The following is a 15,995-nucleotide window of genomic DNA, read 5'->3' as shown; positions in this document are numbered from 1 at the left end:
CTGGCCTGGCACCTCAGTGTCTGACTTCTGACCTCAACCTTAATGGCGGGGACTGGGTGCTACCTTCACTGTATCACATCACGCTGTATTTTCCTCAATACAATTTGGTTATGGTACATAATTATACAGTCCACGTTTATAGGGCCGAGGTACTGAGATAACTAAGGCACACAAGGTAACTTCTCACACCTGTACCAAGCTTCATACAATGCTGAAGCCAAGTCAGGTCAGAGGACGAAGAGCGTGTGTGACCTCCCCCTACGGTGCCCATAGTTGAACGGTGAATAACAAGGGTTTACTGAATGAACTTTTTAAAAAGTACTCAATTTTTTTAGTACTTTTACTGAAGTATGGTTTTATAATACTTTTACTCCAATACAATTGAAAAAACAAAAATCTTTACACATTACATTCCCCAAACAAAGAGTTTTAATGTCTGTGGCAAACTAATAATATATTTTTTTATTAATTAATTAATTATTAACCATAGTAAAAGAGTTTTGTGGATGGTGGGTATGGTGTGGGTGGAGCCGTGAAGGGTACGGTGTGGGTTTGGGAAGACACCACTCGGTCACATACCTAGAGATCTCGTGAGGTAAGGTGAAATCAGATCAGGTCAGATGGCAGTGGCCATGACAGCAGACTTTCCTTTCGATCTTCTTGTGTCCATTAGCACCTTCACCACCCACCTCATCCAGCCTACCTTCTTAACCCCTCTTCCCCATTGAATCCCTTACCTTCTTCCCCACCTTTCCTTCAGGGGCTTGGTCTTCCCATTAGATGTTAGTTGCTCTTTGCATATACCTGTACCTAAAATGAATTTCAAAGAGGCTGTAATTCTTAAATACTTTACATAATCACATCTTAGATATGAAGCCTGAATGTATTTAAAATTCTGCTTAGATAACTAAGTAACCCCCGGCCTGCCCCCCAGACCCGCCAGATGTTAAGTGGTACAAAAAATTTAGCCGCTCATCAGTTAGAATCGAAAAGTGACATCACCACAGCCACGCTCCCAATTAGAGGGACAATTCACAATGAGTCTAATCAGACTCGGTCACTATGGAGGCAACAATCGTCCACAAACTCCTCAACTGAAGGAGCTTGATAGCTACTTGGAATGCCTAGGGGATGGAATGGAGCTACTGAAGTCTTTCTTGACATTATGACTCATCTCTGAAGCTTAACACCCCACTACCTGCCTGTGCTGCTTGTGAGCATGTTTAGTCATGCTGGTCATAATATTTATTATTTAATTCATTTATTACATCACAGGGGGCGACAACCCTAATCACAAGACCATGCAGTCATACACTAATACATTGGTACTCATGTCTCGCAGGACATGCTATGACTTGTGATGTGGAGACAATTGGAGTTTGCACCCACCAATGCATGGGTAGCATATAAGAATTAAATCTAAATTATTACAAATAAGTAGGTGATGATGACATATAGTGGTTAGTGACTGTCCCTATGGTGGGAGGTTCCTTACAGTGGGACAGTCAAGACAATACAGTACAGTAGTGTTGAAGGGTGTTAGTGTTGGGACAGTAACAGAGTTTACAGGAAGAGAAGTGCGGGTCATTCCCCACATCAGGTACATGCCAGATAGGTTTATATCTAACCTAATGCTTGAAGCATATAAGAATTAAATCTAAATTATTACAAATAAGGATGACATGTAGTGGTTAGTGACTGTCCCTATGGTGGGAGGTTCCTTACAGTGGGACAGTCAAGACAATACAGTACAGTAGTGTTGAAGGGTGTTAGTGTTGGGACAGTAACAGAGTTTACAGGAAGAGAAGTAGGTCATTCCCCACATCAGGTACATGCCAGATAGGTTTATATCCTAACCTAATGCTTGAAGCATATAAGAATTAAATCTAAATTATTACAAATAAGTAGGTGATGATGACATATAGTGGTTAGTGACTGTCCCTATGGTGGGAGGTTCCTTACAGTGGGACAGTCAAGACAATACAGTACAGTAGTGTTGAAGGGTGTTAGTGTTGGGACAGTAACAGAGTTTACAGGAAGAGAAGTGCGGGTCATTCCCCACATCAGGTACATGCCAGATAGGTTTATATCCTAACCTAATGCAAGCAGAGACAACATTATGTCTGTGGACCATAAGCCCATGTTGATGATACATGAGTGGATAAGCAAGGTTAGGTGAGGTTGGATGGATACATTTTCAGCCCGTTCGCCATTCCTGCAATGGATTGTAGCGAGAAGAGTGGTTGAATATTACTTTCGTTAGGTCGTGCTGGGCTTATATTTAGGCCGAAAAGATCCTGATTGGACAACCATAATTTTGAGAATCAGTTATTGATTAATGCTGTCTTTTATTTTATCTTTAGTCAACTATTTTTTTATAATTTACTGTGGATTTATTTTAATGTTTGAGACAATTAATATATATTTTTTTTTAATTTTTACTTTCAGTATGCGAGTACTTTAAGAATGAGATACTTTTTTACTTCTATTTGTGTACATTGACATTTGGATACTTTTACTTCTACTTGAGTAACATTTTGCCAATGTAACAATACTTTTACTTTAGTAACAAGTCCAATGCTTTTTACAACTCTGTTTTTAACATCCCAGGGGGCAACAAGCCTAGTCACAAGACCAAGTGGTCAGACACAATACATTGATACTCCTGTCTAGCAGGATATTCTATGACTTGTGATATGAAGACAATATTTATATGATTTAAGGACAATGGAAGTTAGCACTCACCAGAGCGTGGGTAGCAGACAAAAATTAAATCTAAATTATTATGAATAAGTAGGTGGTGACATTAGTGGTTGGCGCCCTCCCTGTGGTAGGAGGTCACTGACAGTGGAACCGTCAAAGCAATAGTGTTGAAGGGTGTTAGCGTTGGGACAGTTACAGAGTTTACAGGAAGAGAAGTGCGGGTCATCCCCTGCCTCAGATACTTGCCAGGTAGGTCTGTATCCTTATAACATTATGTCTGTGGACCATAAGTCCATGTTGACAATACTTGTGTGGATTAGGAAGAAAGTGATCATGGTGTTGGATGGATATATTTTCAGCCCATTTACTATCCCTGCAATGGATTGTAGGGATAAGAGCGGCTGAACGTATTCTCTTTCGGTAGGTCATGCTGGGCTAATATTTAAGCCTAAAAGATCCTGTTTGGACAACCATAATATTGAGACTCAGTTTGAGAAAGATTTGGAAATAAACATGTCATTTATTTTCCTATCTTTACGCTTTGGTGCTTGACCCTAATAACATTGCATAATAGTTTTGAGTATGGAGGGGTTTATACAATATTGTTAGCAGTTTGTAAGTTTGAATGCTGTAAGTCAATTACAAGCTTGTAATTGACTTAAGAGTTTCGAGTATCCGAACCCTTTATCCATAGATGGCATTGCACAGCATCACACCTACAGATGGTATTGCACAATGGTATGTATCACACCATAAACTGGCATTGTACAGTTCAGGTGTGATGGTTGATAATAGTTGAATATAATAATTATTTTGAAGACAAAATCAATGTCATGTAGATTATTCCATAACACACTTAGGTACACAAAGATTAAGATGCATATATATAATCTAAAATTTTTAATAAAAATCAAATGTACATGTTCTTAACATGGTTGACCCATATTAATTATTACATAGTATGCTATGGTGAAGCAGTGGTAGGTAGCATTGCCAGGTTAACAAAAATATAAGGCAGGAAATATCTTTCCTCTAAAATAGCAACCACCCTGTGCTTCTCCAATTAACTTTAGTAACTTCTTATATACATTATGTACAGGTGTGGATACATTGTACAGCCAGTCACTCTCAGGTGGGTTAAGGGAGTCAGGTTGCCACAGTAAATAACTGACATGTATTGCCTCTCACCTACACCGGCAATCGAGGATGTGTTGGGCTTATCCAGGATCTTGCGGTGATGGCAAGAGATGTTCACATTTAAATGCACAATATCCTGACAAGACAGAAACAACACATCATGTGATTGGCCATTTCTATAGCCTCAAATGGCACACTTCAATATGGTTCACTTTGCAAGCTTGCACGCAGTATTTAAAAAAGGAGCCATATTGGAGTTGAGAGGTAAAGCTCATCATTGCAGTATTCACAGATAACCAGAAAGTCTGGCATGTAATAAAAGCAATGCTTGCTTCTGTCTCTAGAGTATATTGGAAAGAAAATACAAATCCCATTTCAGTCACTCAATGCCAACACATTTATACCATTAACTTAAATGACAATCATTCTATTATTCACATAACTTCCTTTTTTATCACCATATTAACAAGATGATGCTACCCCTACCTTCTTACACAGGTAACACCATAATTGTGATGCCTAGACATGAAGATGCATAACCAGTTACAAAAGGCTCCTTTCTTCATGGTGAATGAAAGAATCTTGATGTACCAGAAAAAATCCATGATATTCCATCACATTTAAATGTCACTCTACCGTTATCCTTCTGTCACTAAAAGGAACTGCCTACCTCCTAACCTCTAACACTAATTTAATATCCAAACTACAAACCTAACAGCCATCCCATCAGCTATCACACAATCCTCTTTTCCATGGCTTAACTCTATATAACCATTGGAAGTGTATCACATTAGACTCACATTTAAGGTTAAACTTTACATGCTACAGGTCAAAAGCCTACCTCAAATGACCCTGTATTATCCCTTATGAGGCACTTCTGCATGTTTTGGTCCCATCCCTTCCCACAATATTTATCTGTAACCCGGCTCCAAATTCTCAAGCAACCTAGAACACTTTCTGACACTGTCAGTATTTCCAACAAAAAATAATTTTGTGTAGTAGTTACAAGAAACAGGTTAAATGATTTTTTTTAAATCGTCATATTCACCATTTTACATTATATATTCAACCAGAAAATCACAGAATGGTACAAAGAGAATTCAGTCCTGGGTCAGCCATTTTCCCACTTAGTGAGAGCACTCCAAAGATTCAAATTTTCACTCCAACTGGAGTAATGTAAGGCTCATTAATGTACCAGCAATAGACTTACTGAACTTTGCTGATCTTAGAAAAACATTCCTCACAACTCTGAATGTTTGCTTTGTTTTTTTTGCACAGTAAAATTCTTGCAAAACTATGTTAAGTTTTAACAATTCTCATTACATTATAAAAAATTTGTCAAATGAAAATATGTTTTCTAATACTAAGATCCTTAGCTTGAATTCCAGACTGCTTTAAATTCACTTCATAAAACAACTACGACATTTTTGATTGTCATGTAACTGGATTGCAAAGATTTGCAGGAGTCGTTGGTTAAATTCTTAAACAAATTTCACAGATTTACAAATTTAATAAAGTGATGTACCAGACTTTAACCCAAAGCTTATTTTAAATTAAGTTAAAACAAAGAATGGAAGGCTTTCATTTAATTATACAGTAGCTATGTGAAAACCTGTTAAACGCTTAGGCACTTCCTGGCAAAAAGACAGTTTACTGATATTAGGCCAACTATGGTACCCTCAAATTATGACATACCAATGTTTATTATACTGTATATTAATGTATAAATAAATACTTCCAATGTTTACTCATACAGAGAATTTAAATCTCAATGCAGTACTGTACTGTACATGTGGAACCACTTCATTTGGTGAATACATACTACGATAATAACTCTTTAAAAAATTTGGAGACATTGACAATAGGCACTTATTTGATAACCAAACAAGAATTCCTAACTACAAGAAGTGCTGTTGGTAAAGTTTCCACATCGATCGAGATATATATATATATATATATATATATATATATATTATATATATATATATATATATATTATATATATATATATATATATATATATATATATATATATATATATATATATATATATATATATATATATATATATATATATATATATATATATATATATATATATATATATATATATATATATATATATATATATATATATATATATATATATATATATATATATACTAAATGGCACATTGAAGAGTTTAAATTACTGCATGTTTGCTTTAATCACATCACAGTAAATATTGTACATAAAGGGAAAGATTGATTATTGTGAAAAATAGCTTTAAAAAAATCCAAATGCTTGAAATTTTGGTTCATATTAGCATGTGCAGATTTAGAATTCCAAAGAATGGATATACTGTAGGTATAAAACACTGTATGAGGGCACCAGGGTTTGCAAGGAAGCCATTTGTACTTCAATAGAGTGAAAGATCCTTTTTCCTAAGTAGCACCTTCAGGACATGGACTCTAGTGTGCACAGGTCCATGTGTGGCTAGAATGCCACATGCAGTCAGCACAGACTAGGTAGCATATTACTTTGCTGCAAATGGAACTGGATCCAAAGGGCAAGCATATAACTTTTAATTTGACCTTTCTTTTTTTTTTTAATTTTAAAAGCAATGCCTCTTGTTACTTCTTATGGAACACATTGCATACAAAGACCTTTATGCATAGAAGAGGCAGGATTATATATGCTAAGCATCATACACTTTATGAAAGTGTTGTGTTTCACTGTCACACTAACTTTGTTCATATAAAAATATTTTCGGCATTTGTCTGTACAGTACACCTAAACATTATGCAAGATGCCGAGTTCTGTAGTTAAGTGGACAAAAGCCATTCTGGTCACATTCACAAAAGGTAGAGGTAAAGCTCTAAATTTGAAGAGCTTATTACATTATATTGGAATAGTTAAACAGGGTGTTCCATTTTGTATCTAAGCATTCTAGCTTTTGTAAAGGCAACCTTCATTTAGAAATTTTGTTTATTACATATTGAGGATACTGTATTAGTAAATATAAAACAGACAGTGATAGGAGACAGTAACAAAAATAACAAACAGACTAGATTTCATTACAATAAAAATCTTTTAACACATGGTGCCCCAATTCACTGGCAAGATAACCACAGAAAAATGTCCAACAAAACTGTGACCCGTTAATTGCAATCTGAAATAATCTCACACTAAATATTCACACCCACCTACATTGTTCTGCGCAGTGACAAGAGTCACAATAACTCATATATCCCAATATTACTGAATATCTTGCACTGTAACACTTGTCAAGAGGTTCCTGGTGCACAGGATCCATTACCAATGCTTTCCTCAGGACCTAAGTGCACCTTGTTACAGCAGTCCTCAGATAAACTTTACACACTAGCCTTGGCTGGGTCAACACAATATCAAAGCTGCCCCTTTTGTGCTGCTTTTGTTTCCTGCTGCTTCAACATGTGGGTTTAACACATCCACTACACATATTTATCAATGTGAGGGCTGTTTCTGCTGCCCCTACTGAATGAGCTGCTGGACCGGCCAGCAGCCAACCAAAGGGAGTCAAGACTGGGCGGGCAGTGAGAGAGCACCAGGCAGTGATGCCATCATCTTGCAGGCACAAGAAGGATCTCTAACCAGCATGGGCATTCAGTGATCACTTGACGGTGGTAGTTAGGCCCCCAGCCTTTTACAAAGGATATCCGCACAGCGTTCTGATCAATGGGCCCCTCATGCAACAAGTCTGGGTGAACAGGAAGTTTTTGATACAGCCGGGCTTTGTCATAGTCAAAGATGTTAAGAATGTGTCCCGGAGGAAGCTTGTGGACAATAAAGTGGGCGCGGGTGTGTAATCCCCCATCTAATGTTGGAGAGTTGATGAAGAGTGGCACATCTGCCCGGTTGTACACCCACACTCTGTCACCCTCCTGATACAGCACCAAACCTGCAATAACAACAATTACATGTTATCTCCAATTTGTCCTGTAAGTCATAAGTATTAAAAGAATTATAAAATAAAGAATATGTATAAAATCTTCATTTATAAATGTACTGTATACAATATACCTGTGCTGTAAATTACTACATTTTGGGCAATAAAAAAAAAAACATCATTACTATAAAATAAACTTTATTGTCCTAGATTTATTTATCCTTAATATAATATATACTGCATTTCATGATTACTTTTAGAATTTGAATTTACTGCTTATCATTCCGACTGATGAAAAACTAAAAACACATCATCCCCTTCAGCAAATTTGCTCCCACACATTTTTCACACTTATTTCTTTGGGCTGCGTAAATTGTAGGATTTTTTATTTTAAATCCTTTTTTATAAACACAGTACAGTACGTACTCGTACTGTACAGTACGTATATCACAACATTAAAAATTTGGTCATTTGATACAATATAGCCTGTTTCTATGCTTGTTTGGTTCTCATTACTGTATACAGTACAGGGTATATGAAATTTAAAAAAAAATCATATACTGTATAAATTGTATACAGTACAGTACTGCGTTTTCTTTAATTTACTATTATCAGAGACCATGGAGGCATTACAAAAACTTGTTAAATTAGTGAAAAAGGTGAACACTAAAATAAAATTTATGGTTGGCAACAGAGAACTTTAACAGGAAAATGTTGTGCATTTGTTGTACTGTCGTTGTAGTGGTAAATGTAAAGAAGAAATGAAAACAAGAAAAGGACAAGTAAAACAGCAATTAATAATCTGTAAACCCAATAAAAACAGCCATTAACTTCAATTTGAGAAAAGGGCTGCTGAAAAGCTTTATATGGCAAGGACTATTGTATGGGTCAGATTCATGGACACATTCAGCAGACAACAGAGAGGTAGGAGGCCTTTGAAATGTGGTGTTTAAAGTGAATGCTAAAAATAAGCTACACTGACACTAAAACAAATGAAGTGCGAAGATTAGCAAAAAATTCAAGAGAAATACTTGAAATATAAGAAAAATTTGATACTTTGGTCATATAATTGGGGATAAGGGAATAATAACAAATATTAATGGGCAAAGTTAAGGCTATGGGGGCAGGGAAGGCAGAGACTGGGTTGGATGAAAGAAATTAAACCTGGGTCCCCAGAGAGATACAAAACCTTGGAGAATTGGTAAATACAGCCCAACAATGTTTATGGACTGTGGTCGCCAACCCTCAGATATGAGGACGGTACTCTGATTGTTATACCTTATTTTATAATGCTGATCAAGGAATACAGAGGATTTTAGAAAAAAATAAAACTGCAAAGCACATAATACAGTACAATATTCACTTTAATATAAAATAGAACTAGGCAACTGCATACACACTAGAAATGCATTCCAAAATCACTTAACAAAAAATAAAAACCACTTGGAGGTCACACACCAATACTTACCAAGGCCAATTTTTTCCCTGGTTCTTTTGACTTGCTCAGAAGGAGAGGTGTGGGAATGGGCAGAGAGGGAAGCTAAAGAAAGGCCGTCCCCATGAGGAGTGTTACCCATGATGTTGAGGGAAGGTGTGCATACTGGGTACAGGCGACCCACCCGCTCTCGACCTTCCCAGTATGCTACTTGGCACCAAGGAATTGAACCTGTAATAAAAAATGAGCATTAGAGCCACATTGTACAAACATCATTGAATTATTTAAAGTTTTGACCTGTGTACAGTGGATAATGATATTTACTCTTGAACAAATAAGAATTGTCATGTTCTTGAAAAATTCAATCATATACTGTACAATACTGTAAAAAATGTGCAAGATAAAGTACAGTACAAACAAGATCTGCAGAAAGACCTTTTAAATTCTGATATAGCCATGCCATATTCATGTGCCATGGGAAATCTTAAAGCAACATAACACAATTTTTGTCTTTACTTTTTTTTTTTCACTGAAAACCTACATCATTAAGGGAATTATAAACTTCATTTTGCTTATTTTTTTTTAATACTGTATCAACCATTCTATCTATTTTGGTACACCTTTATATTATCTGAGTATATTTTATGCCTTTGTCAAATTTCTTTAAATTTATTACTTAATGATCAGTTTCTGAAATGGTTGTTTAAGTTACAACCTTCTTTCTGAAAGCTGTTGGTATGGATGGAAGTGATAGGGCCTACCTGTAAGGCGAGTGAAGTTCCCCAAACACAGATTGGGAAACATGGAAACAAATACAGTAAAGCAAAACACAACCCGCTCGATGCATCAATGTTGTGAGTATGAATACAATTAAGCTTCTGTTATACTTTGCGGTGATTTTATGATTACTTTGCGACAAGACATGTATGAGGCTGGCAGACTTATGTATGAGGCTAGCAGACTTAGCTATGTGTAGCACTAGTATGACCTATGACACTAGGTTCACCGAGTCATTGTGCGGGTTATGAAGTGACAGAATAAGCGGTATGTATAATGCTAAAATGGCCTACGATTAGTTAGGTCCATAAAGTTTTAAACGAGTACACCATGAGTCTCATTGATTACTGTTTACGATACCAACAGCGAGAGAAAATGGAAAATTAAGATGACACCAGCAAGAGCTCAACAATATCACGCCAACTACTGTATATGCCAGGCCAGTATATTGATATACTGCAGTGCGATGAGTGACGCCAATATGAGCCAAGGTGAACGGTTCATGACCACAAGTCAGTGAGTTGTGTCTGACGCCAGGAAGTCAGTGTGTTGTGCATGACGCCTGGCAAGTTAAAGTGGGGTGATGAGCGCGAGAGGTGCAGACAGTGTACCCGGTGGGGCGTCTCTTGCCACATGGTGTAGCTGTAGCGGGTGGACGAGGGGCGGGCCCAACACCGTCACCCGACTGAGCGGCGCCGCGCCTCAAGGCCTAATGAGCAGCCTGGCTAACGCCGCCCCACACGCACCTCCCAAACCTTCCGAGCGATCCAGCATCCCCAGCCAGGAAGCTGCCCTGGGTAAGTCATAGGCGAGATACAACGCGTCGCCCCGCCATCAACACGATGTCAATCAACTAAGTCTGGGCCGGTGGCCGCTACGCACTACTTAGCTCGACGCCTTTACACCCTCCACAGATACTGTCTGTAATACCAACTTAATCTTAACAATTCCTGACCAACTATAATTTTATACCTCCATTCAGGAGAAGTCAAACTTGACAACTATTTTAACAATATCAAATGCAAATAGCGCTAAAATTAAAATATCCCTAAGATTAAACAGGTTCACTGCATATTTGTCACACACACACTCTCTCTCTCTCTCTCTCTCTCTCTCTCTCTCTCTCTCTCTCTCTCTCTCTCCGGGTCATTAATCACTTTAACCTCGCTACAATAAAAGTAACAGTACATAGCTTATGTAATAGTCAGTAGCTGACGGCAACAGTATTGTCCAGGCTAGCAGCATATTACGGTTTTCTCATATCTGAGCAAAAACTGAGCAACAACCGCGCTGTCTGTGCCGTGGCTGTCGGTGAGCACCAAATGAGAGAGAGCGAGTCACAACCATCCACCTTTTGTAATAGTGGGGGTGGATCAGCCCAGCGTGTAGCTCCCTGCCCGACTCCCCGGCGCCGCTCACTCAAGGCCTAATGAATGAGTCGCCTCAACCTGCCAACCCCTCCCCCGGAACTGTTGCACAAACCCCCGTGTCTCGCCTCCTCTCAACCCCACCCTCTTCCCAAACCCGGGTCCAACCAGTCAACCTCTACCCTTCACAGCCCTTCCTCAGCAATCGTTCCCCCAACCCTAACCTACCGCGCACACAACCTCTTCCACAAACAACCCTGTATCTTAAACTAAATTTCCCTGCAAGTCCCAATCCTTAAGTCAACTCCACCCCCATTCAACCCTTCCCGCTAGCCCCGCCCCCACTAACCCATACCCCCAGTCAACCCCACTGACCCTGTTCCCTTAGTCAACCCCTACCCCTAGTTCTGCCCAGTAATCAACCTCTCCCCTACCTAAATTGATTCCTATATGCCCCTCCTTCCCAAACCCCCTCCCCAAGTTTTATACCTCTCTCCCTTACCTGTCCCCCTGGCAACCTTCCTAACCCCCCATTCAGGCGATTCCCTCTCCAGGTTATCTCTAGTGTTCCTTGTTATGGGTACCTCGGCCCATCAGTAGCCAACCAGAGAAGTATCCATCATCCATATTCGTTTATACACACAGTTTCAGTATGCCCCTCTCTCTCTTTCAACAAATCTTTAATCACCGACGAATTAATTCACGCTTAACTATTCCATCCTTCATGTTGTTTTAAATTCTCATCTCACTAGCTATCCATAATCCAATGACTGCTTTCTCGCTACGAGGAACGTAATGGATCACCACGCTGCATGTTATATTTACACAAGTTGCACACTTGTATCATATTTAATTGTTAAGTATAGGAGCTGACACAGTAACGATGTATAACCAATTCTGACCCTGATCGCTGGATGGAGGTGTGCTACAAACTGAAGCTGGACATGTATGCCTGGAGTACACATACCACCACATACTGTACATACTAACCTGAAAGTACTTATCCTCTGTGTGCAAGTGCTTCTATGAATGTTTGTGTGTTGTGCACATTCTAGAGTGTGTGCGCGTGACTCTGCGTGTGTAAGTGTACGCGTGTGGCTGTATGAATGCACGGTAAGCAAGCTAAGGCCACAACACAACTCACTTCGCATTGTTTGCATGTGCTGTTGTTTATGCAGGAGCAAAGTGAATGTGGAAATCTGCCAACCAACACTCAGTTTTCGTTTACATGATAGAGTACGAGTGTAAAAATCCTAAAAGTGTTTAGAGATGACGTAACCATTATATCCTGGCGGAATGTTTGTCCCGTAAATGAGCCAAGGTATTCAATAAACTTGATTAGATACCTGAAGCAATGCCATGCAGCTCTTTAAAACACACCCAAACACATTCCTCCCTTCTACGAACTTCAAAACTACATTATTAACAAAACGAAAAGTATTCAGGCGAGGTAACATGTGTTTTTTATATTAATTTTCCCCGACAGGTTGTTTACCTAGCCATGCGTCGGAACCGTACGTGAAAACTTATCAGGCTGTCGTCCACACCGCCCCGACTACCTGGCGCCGACACCGTTGCCAGGTGCGCGACGATCTCTCACCACCTCTCCCCACATCATCGCCCGCTTCGTCCCTAGTGAACATGTACTTATCCCACGTTCATCCACCGGCTCCTAGGGGAGTTCCTTGAACGGCTCTGGGGGATAGCAGGACAGACTAAACTAGGTGTATCGTAAGTTCAAGTGCAAGACCTCTCGTACTTCAGGCATCCGGGTCTCAAGGCCTAATCAATCTCTGACGGAGGTGAGGTAGGACATAGGAATCACCGAGGCTGGTATCTGTCAGTTTTCTGGGGTTCTACAGCAACAACTATGTCTGCAATGTCGAGTATCTCTACGTCCTTCATCCCCAGCTCCGAGAAGCGGGTGATAGTCTATCTACTTGGCGTCACTATGTCGTGTGCTGGCAAACGTCTTCACTGCCCCTGATAGTTAGTTATCTGACATCTTTAAGTGTAACCTTGGTTAACCTAGAAATGAAAAAAAAATAAATATAAGTACCTCCCAGCGACATCATTTCAATCTGTGTTGTCAATTAACAAGCCATAACACTAGTAACCTAATCAATACAAAGAAGCAAATTTACCAACACGCTATGTTTACTCCCTCCGTTCGATTGGGGGATATTTCCTGAACCCAACATATAACAACTGTGATATACTGAATAAATCAATTCCTACTATTCCTTGTATAGGTCTAGACTGTGGGGGTGAGCAGCGGACAAGCCAAGACTCAGAGAGCTGAACACGGCTGCCACTCCCTCCACCACTCCCTTGGCGCCTCCACTTAGGGGTGGAACCTCGGCTGTATGGTTCTATAACTTCAATACAAAGATCTAATTCAACATACGGCTGGACCCCACATTAAGGTCATGCTGATTGACAAAACGCCTCTGTTTCAGTAATGGTTGACGTGATCTCCATCTAGGCTGTCCATTCAGCAATCATTTATAACAAGAACGTCATACTTTTTTCTTTTGTTGACAAAAGCTGTTGTGTAAAAAGTTGATTGCCCGGTTGCTAAGAACTAAGCTAAGACAAACGAACCCAAATGAGAGAAAGAGAACGAAATATCTCAAGACAATCATCATTGCTAATTATAGAAATAACTAGAATCGAAAAAATCCAAGAACACAAAGACAATTCCATTTGACAAAATTTCCTGCAGCATAGAGGCGATATATATACGGCGCGCGTCTTGATAGGTACACTCACAATAATTTACAGCATCGGCAGGCTGCTATTTCAAGACTTATCGCTGCCAACAGCCTCACACGGACGCTACATGACAGCATAATGGCGCCTTGTATGACGGGATGAACCTGTTCTCGCCACACACGATTGCGATAAACTTTTATGATGTACATGGCAGGTCTGCTCCTTCCCTATGATTCATCCACACACCGATACCTAGGCCACTAGCACAAAGAGATGCCGCTCAGATCAGCACCGCTTATCGTCTGCATGGCAGTTTCGCTTGCCAACAATCATGACCTTTACCGACGAAAACTCATTGCCCTAAATACCAACTGGCGTCTGACACAAACTATGTATGCTTGGACAATTGTAATACGTCGTCAGATGCCCTACCGGAGGTTCAATTGTACTCTGCCAACACAGTATCTTAAGTAGGTGACCCAATGTTGTTATCAACCAGAACATGATGTACCTCACTCACCGTATATGCTGTTCAAAATAACGGCAAGAGCCTCGTCTATATTTGAACACATCTAGATCTGAGCATCAACAAATATTCCATTTTTACATCATTAAATTTAACGGATCTACATGGCATCAAATCTCTTAGTGGGAGAAATGTGACGTGCAGGAGACAGTTGAGACACGACCCTGTCTCATATCAGTCATCGCGGTGAAGCAAGACAGGCCTACAGAACCTGTCACCGTGTACCCTAAACGTACCACTAACACATAAAATGTTACACGGCGATCTTAAAATCTTACAATATTGTACATACAAAATAAATATATATAAGTTCAATATGCAACAAGAAATTTTTATAATAAACATATTAAGGAGCGCAAGGAAGGAGTCCAATCTAAGCGAAAATATACGAGACGCCGACGAAGTGGCTAGGAAATGTGTGTTGAGAGGCTGGTGCGGCGGGCGACACCAGCACCACCAGGCGACTCACCGGCGCCGCCGCTGCCTCCAAGACTCCACCCACCACCACTGCCACGTGACTCACAACCTCACGCCACCACTAAACCTTTTACGGCCGCCACCCCACTACCCAGGGAAACTTCCCTCCCACTTACATGGGAAACATGACTTGAGGGAAGTGTCGGTCTCACCGGTCAGGAGCCAGAGATGGAGGAGCAGGCATGGTCATTAGCCTGGCGCACACAAACCTGCGTCACGGGATAGCAGGCAGTTTATGACAACGGGCGTACGTGACAATGCGTATACGTATGGAAAATATACATTCAGAGCTTCTCAGAAATTTCCTTCGGTCAATTTTTTAATAGTTAACATACATCATAATACTCTCATCTTGCAGACATCTAGGTTAGGAATTAGAGAAGGAAATTAAATTTTCTTTAATGTTATTTTAAAAGCCGCTACACCACCAATGACGGTCATTGGTTAAGTTCCCCTGAATTGTCACACAACTGAAGAAAAAACGATCACTAGTTTTTGACATTACTGTTTGTTTAATGTGCATTCATTGCCGCCTCACCACACCGTGCATGACGAACAAAACCAGAAAATGAAAGCCAGCGAATAATATAAGGGCAATTTCCCCAGAGATTCGTATATCATTCCGACCCGTCAGGCCTGGCGAGACACACTCTTGGAAGGGCATGGTATTTGATGCATCCAGACGAATACCAAATGTCTCTGGTAACCGCTACATGGAGCAGCTGAACGCCAGCCACTACCCTCGCCTCGGTGCTCTTTGACCTTCACTTAAATCAAGAATAGTCTTCAAGAAATGCAAAGTAATGAACCTCAGGAAGTGTAACATTGAGGCTTCCAGGAAATACGATGCGACCTCAAGCAGATGTTACACTGCCGCCTTCAGGATATGTATCATCGCGGCCTCGGAGAAATTACCATATGACCTCCTGGAAATGTAGCCTAGTAACCTT

General features: G+C 39.9%; 1 protein-coding gene across 1 annotated transcript in view; it reads right to left on the bottom strand.

The window, feature by feature from the left end:
• Window positions 1–6,415: 6,415 nt before the first annotated feature.
• The window catches only part of LOC121866042 (mothers against decapentaplegic homolog 6-like), a 31,303-nt gene continuing 21,723 nt past the window's right edge, over window positions 6,416–15,995 (bottom strand). The window contains exons 4-5 of the mRNA XM_042365661.1: window positions 9,217–9,414; window positions 6,416–7,760 (exon numbers count right to left, since the gene is read on the bottom strand). Of these exons, the coding sequence (XP_042221595.1) occupies window positions 7,423–7,760; window positions 9,217–9,414 (536 nt within the window). The 3' untranslated portion in view covers window positions 6,416–7,422. The remainder of the gene's footprint in view (window positions 7,761–9,216; window positions 9,415–15,995) is intronic.

The sequence above is a fragment of the Homarus americanus genome, unplaced genomic scaffold, assembly GCF_018991925.1.
Source record: "Homarus americanus isolate GMGI-L3 unplaced genomic scaffold, GMGI_Hamer_2.0 scaffold51859, whole genome shotgun sequence".
Classification (NCBI taxonomy): Eukaryota; Metazoa; Arthropoda; class Malacostraca; order Decapoda; family Nephropidae; genus Homarus; species Homarus americanus.
This window is presented reverse-complemented; position numbering and strand designations above follow the sequence as displayed.